Consider the following 6356-nt stretch of genomic DNA (forward strand, 5'->3'; position numbering starts at 1 on the left):
AGCAAAATTCTGGAGCTCACATTCATCTTGAATACACATGAATATGCACTTCCCCCTTCTTACAAGTTCTGCGTTGTATCACAACCTCAGTCATCCTGTTGAGGACCAAATAGGTCTCCTCTTGGAGACCACCCATGCTTATTTTTTAGGCCCTGATCCTGCAAATACTTAGGCATGTGGGGAACTTTGCTTTCAAGAGTCACCCTTTGAAGTCTACTGGACTACTCCCAGGAGGACAATTACATACATTTTAACTATGATGTGCCAGATTTGGGCCTCAAATTGTGTAGCAAATGGCCACTACGAAGCCATTTGAGGAATGGTGTCCACCTGGAAAGTGCCTGTAGCCTTTGTAGAAGGCATAGTGAGTAAACGCTTTTTGCTAAAGCCAAACAGAAAGTTGACCAAATTAATTATCCAGAAATGTATAGAATTCAGTAATTTTATTAGTGAATAAAGTTTAAGTTACTCCACTGAACAATACAGATCTTAATTATGTTCTAATATAACCTATAGTTTGAGACTTATTAATATAAAACTTTATATTTTAAATAGAATTTTATATATATATTTGCATATAGTAGAGAAATAGTGAGGATAGAAGATTATTTTGGACAATTATGCAGACTGGAAGAGAGCACTTGTGTTTAACAAACAGCTTTGAATTCCAATTTTCTGCAATATACATAGTGTAGGTACAATTTGTAATCATTACTGTGTACTACGAAAGTTATTAAAATTCTTAAACTTGTTGAGGCTTTCCACAACACCTTCCCCAGTTTTTAATTGGTTTTATCTAGTTCCATAAGACAGCCCTTTAAAACAAATCAAAGTGCCTTAAATTGCATGTTTTACCCATTGAGGGACAGAGATATTCCTTCTGTAATCTGGCAAGTTTTCCTAAGCACTGAAATCTGAAGGTTCTCAACGATGAATTAAAAGACTTGGCAGAAGATAATTTATGTTCCTTTTGATGGGTTTGGTTTCAAAATGACAAAATAACAATGTTTCATAACAGAAGGGTTAAATCTTAATCTCGGAGGTTTACAAAGCTGCTAGTCACAGTCTCCTTAAAATTTAATATACCTCGTTAATGCTTACTTGCAAACACTGAAGGATTTTTATGATTATAATCATGTGTTACAGCACCTAGTACTGTTTCTAAGCAGCATACTAATCAGCTTAATGAGATATTACTGCACTTTTTGTTGACTAAAGCAAAATCCCTTTTATTGTTCTAAAGCTTGTCCTTTATTTTTTCCCAAAACATTATTTTGTTTTATTGTACACCAGTAAATATCATACCATCGGTTTTTTGTCAAATCATAAAACTATCTTTCTCATTGTAGAATGTGTAATATATTGAATATGGTTAATGGAACTGAAAGTTACAAATGGATTTCTATTTTGGGTTATTTTTTTGCTGGCTTTTCTAATGGAAATGGGAGAGATGCACAACAGTTCTTTTTCTGTAAGTTTAGAAATATAAACAGGTGCAGTTTCACAAGAAAGACAAGGGAAGTAGTAAAAACCTTTGCCCCTCCATAAGAATTAGATTTTGAAATTGTAGCATATTTTAAAATAGTAATTAATAGTTATTGGCAAACATGCAGAATGATGAAAGCACTTGTATGGTCAAAATTGTGTAGCACAGTTGGCATTTAATACACTTTTTATTGTTTTTACACTAATTCCTTTGCATTATTATGAGTAGGTAAAACATAAAATGCAAATTATATGTCAGTGATTCAATACTTGTAACTCTCACAGTCTGAATCTAAATTATCTTCTGATTTTCAGAGATGGAAGAAGCTAGTTTGTGCCTTGGTGTTTCTTCAGCTGTGCCAGAAGCTGACGCCCATCTCAACAGCACGATACTCAATGGACAGTATTCAATGAGCCAGAAGCTGCACCAGATCACTTCCCAGCTCAGCCATGCCTTCCCAGAGCTCCAGAACAGGCAGAATCCAGAAGAGAAAGCATCAGCATCACTAGAAGACAAAAGCCACATGTCCATAGCAAACCAGCCCATCAGCAGTCAGATGGCTCTGTTGGCCAACCAGCTCAACAGAGAGGTTGATACCAGCTTGAATGGGCGCGTGGACCTGCAGCAGTTCTTGAATGGGCAAAACCTAGGCATTATGTCTCAGATGAGTGATATAGAGGATGATGCCAGGAAAAACAGAAAGTACCCATGTCCTCTGTGTGGGAAACGCTTTCGCTTTAACAGCATCCTGTCGCTACACATGCGAACTCATACTGGAGAGAAACCATTCAAGTGTCCATACTGTGATCACAGAGCAGCTCAGAAAGGCAACCTGAAGATACACCTGCGTACTCATAAGCTTGGAAACCTTGGCAAAGGTCGTGGAAGAGTCCGAGAAGAAAACAGACTTTTACATGAGCTGGAGGAGAGAGCAATTCTTCGGGACAAACAGATGAAGAGCAGCCTCTTGCAGCCACGAACCGATGTGAAAGCACAGCAGCATGCCCAGCCAATGCCTCTCGCAAACTGTAACTTGTCTGTGCCTCCTAATCACAGCACACCTGATATTTCAAACCCTGTTCCCTCTCCAAAGCCAGTCAGTGTCCAGGAAGAAGTTGTCACTCAGACAGCTGGGTTTAGATGCACATTCTGCAAAGGCAAGTTTAAGAAGCGAGAAGAGCTGGACAGGCACATAAGGATCCTGCACAAGCCTTACAAGTGCACCCTGTGTGACTTTGCTGCCTCGCAGGAAGAGGAGCTGATCAGCCACGTGGAGAAGGCTCACATAACTGCAGAGTCAGCTCAGGGCCAGGGCTCCAACGGGAGTGGGGAGCAATCCACCAATGAGTTCCGTTGCGAGGTGTGTGGCCAAGTGTTTAGCCAAGCCTGGTTCCTAAAAGGTCATATGAGAAAGCACAAGGATTCCTTTGAACACTGCTGTCAGATCTGCGGGAGGCGATTCAAAGAGCCTTGGTTTCTTAAAAATCACATGAAAGTTCACCTGAATAAGTTATCCGTAAAGAACAAATCTCCCAATGATCCTGAAGTACCTGTCTCTATCAGCAGCATGTCCCAGGAAGCTCATGCAAACCTGTATTCGAGGTATCTCTCATGTTTGCAGGGTGGTTTTCTTCCTCCTGACAAAGTGACTGTAAATGAACAAAATCAAATCTATAACAAAGGAGATATGCCCATTAAAGAGAAAGAAGTGTTGGGGAAGCTTCTTTCACCAATTTCTGGTATTGGCCATAGTATGGCTGAAGGGGATAAACATTCTTTATTGGGCTGTCTCAATCTGGTGCCTCCTCTGAAATCCAGTTGTATAGAAAGGTTACAAGCTGCCGCCAAAGCGGCAGAAATGGATCCAGTAAACAGCTATCAGGCCTGGCAGCTTATGGCAAGGGGAATGGCCATGGAACATGGCTTTTTGTCTAAAGAGCAGCAGATACAGCGCAGCCATGAAGACACTTTGGCAAATGCTGGAGTTATGTTTGATAAGGAGAAGCGGGAATATGTGTTAGTAGGAGCAGATGGCTCTAAGCAGAAAATGCCTGCTGATTTGGTTCACAGCACTAAAATGGGCAATCAGAGAGACTTGCCAAACAAACTAGACCCTTTAGAAGGCAGTAGAGATTTTTTGTCACATGGTATGAACCAGGGACTCGATTTCAACTTACAAAGTCATGGAAATGTGAAAGAAAAGCCAACTGAATGCCCAGACTGCGGAAGGGTTTTCAGAACCTACCACCAAGTGGTTGTTCACTCCAGGGTCCACAAACGAGACAGGAAAGGAGAAGATGAAATAATTCAAGGTGGTCTTGATGAGCGACGTGGATCTGGAAGTGATCAAGAGTCTCAGTCTGTCAGCAGGTCTACAACACCAGGGTCCTCTAACATTACTGAAGAAAGTGGAGTAGGTGGGGGTCTCTCACAGATGGGAAGTGCCCAGGAGGACAGCCCACATCCTTCCTCACCCTCCTCTTCAGGTATGATAACTTCTTCTTCCCTCTTTGCACTGAAAGCTTCATAGCTATATTTGAAATTGCAGCAGCACAGTAGTTCGCGCAGTCTCTTGCTAGGTTGTTTCATAGTGGTCTACAGGGATGTGGTGTTATATGCCTGAACATCTGTGTGTGGGTTCACACAGTGCCTGGTGTGAATTCTGGGCTCACCCTTTTCTCCCCTCCAAAGGCAGGTTTCCCAGCCTTTCAGCTGTCACCTCTACCACCCCACTGGCAGCAGCATGCAGGGTCTGAGCAGTCACCAAGGGCAATGTTGCTTCGAGGGCCTCTCCCTCTGGGTTTTGGAAGGTTTGTTTTTCCCTCATGGTGTCTCTCACATATCTTTCCATGTTCATTGTGTAAAAGGGTGAGGAAAGATGCCATAATTCAAACAATTAGGATTAAAAACAGCATGTTGGCCAACCTCTCTGATCGCCCTTATTCCCACCACTATATCAGTTCCTTAGCTGAGATATGTACCTGGTCATTGAAAAGGGATTCAAAGACACAAGTTACTAACTTATTATAATCTTTCAACTTTTTTTCACATTTTAACATGTATGAAGCCTTCTGCTTAGCTCTCATCTATTTGAAAGTACAAAGAAAATAGAAATTGAACTGAAACGTTTTAACTGCATTGTATGTCATGTAAACTTGCTGCGTATGAAATAGCAAAGCAGATGATTTTTCACTGGCGATGTCTATAAAATATTGAGCTTCCTGGTACAATTTTTAAAGTTACTAGCCTATGACTGCTGAAATAAAATCTTCAATCTTCAAATAATAACAGGTAAGATTTCTGGCCTCATGTATATTTCCAAAGTCACTTTCTAATGGATAGTAAATTGAAAGTTATATCTTCAGCCCTTTATAAAGAAAGCACCTCACTAATACTGTAATCATTCCGCAAGCCTAACAACAGAGGAAATCATGCCATAACAAATACTCTGTTACTAATGGCAACATTGATTTCTGCAATCAGCCATTAAGTCTAGAAAATGAAAGACAGTTTGAGGTACCTTAAGGCATTACATTGCCCACTGTTAAAGAGCTGGTAGCAGGCTGTTGAGGGTAATTCTTTTTAGGTTTTTTTCCCCCTAGTTTTGATAAATTTTTTAGTATTGGAGGCAATTCACTGTTATAGTTATTAAGTATATGCCAGTTTATTTTTGTTGTTCTTGTCATGCTCCAGTATACTCTACTTCTGAGGCCAAATTAATATAAAAATAAAGTGTTAGTTTGCTGGCTTATTACAAACCAGTAAAGAAATTGTTAAGACACATAAATCTGCACTCCACATTCCACAGATTCCTCTAGTACTTAATGCTGTTGTTTAAATACCCATGAAACACACTGTCTGCTCTTAGAGTCACAGCCTTGCATACAATTTATTACTGGAGAGACACATTAGAAAAATTCTATGTAGGAACAAGGGTAACAGGCGAGAGCTAATTTCATACTATATATAGTTGTTGAGATTGTTTTAAGAGGATTGAAAATATGTCAGGATGAAGAAGATTATTTTTCTAACTTTCACTTTTAAAAATCCTGCACATAGTGGGGGGTGGAGAGGGAGAAATGGGGAATGGACTGCTCCTCTTTAATATAGAAAGCATCACTTTTGTTTGGCAATGCCTTAGAGGGATCAGAAAGAAAAGATCCTGAAACTCTTTAAATTCTGTCAAAGACTTCCAGGGCTGTCTGGAAAAGTTTGAGGAAAAAAGACCCTCAGAGTCTTCCAAGTGAGGTTGAACTGATAGAGACTGAAGAGGATTCAAACACTGCATGTGAAAGTTGGTGTAGTAACGAATGCCCTGAAAACTTTAATTCCAAATGTACTGGTTCATTACGTGTATTGTTGTGGGAAGCTTTTCCTGTCTTCAAAGGCAAAAGATACCCCCACAGTGTTGTTCTCTCTCTGGCCACTAATTTAAAATTATTTTTAACTTAAATGACAATTTTCGTTTTCACACCTGATGCATTTATATCAAAGCATATAAAAATATGTGGAGTATCAAAGCAAAATATGTGGAATAACAGTCACTAGAAGCACATTCTTTATTACTGACCTTTTATATTAATATCTGATTATCTCCTTTCGTCTGTTACTAGTAAATCTAAGAAGGCTCTCGGTGTCATACATCCTATCAGGGAAAGTGTGCACATTTTTATAACTTCTTAATCAGATGAAAGAAAGAGGGTATTGCATTTCACCAGAACAAAATCTAAGTATTATTTAGTACTTTAAAATTAAATTTTACTGCCGGGTTGCTTTTGGAACTTTTCATCAGTATGAAGTGTGTATTTTATTGCTACCTGTGAAAAATAAACCAGTAGAATATAAAGAAATCAGATTTTTTGCGTAGGGG

General features: G+C 39.5%; 1 protein-coding gene across 1 annotated transcript in view; it reads left to right on the forward strand.

Moving 5' to 3' along the window:
• Positions 1–1802: 1802 nt before the first annotated feature.
• The window catches only part of ZNF536 (zinc finger protein 536), a 68725-nt gene continuing 64171 nt past the window's right edge, over positions 1803–6356 (forward strand). The window contains exon 1 of the mRNA XM_010021354.1: positions 1803–3972. Within this exon, the coding sequence (XP_010019656.1) occupies positions 1803–3972 (2170 nt within the window). The remainder of the gene's footprint in view (positions 3973–6356) is intronic.

Source organism: Nestor notabilis, unplaced genomic scaffold (assembly GCF_000696875.1).
Source record: "Nestor notabilis isolate BGI_N333 unplaced genomic scaffold, ASM69687v1 scaffold9159, whole genome shotgun sequence".
Classification (NCBI taxonomy): domain Eukaryota; kingdom Metazoa; phylum Chordata; class Aves; order Psittaciformes; family Psittacidae; genus Nestor; species Nestor notabilis.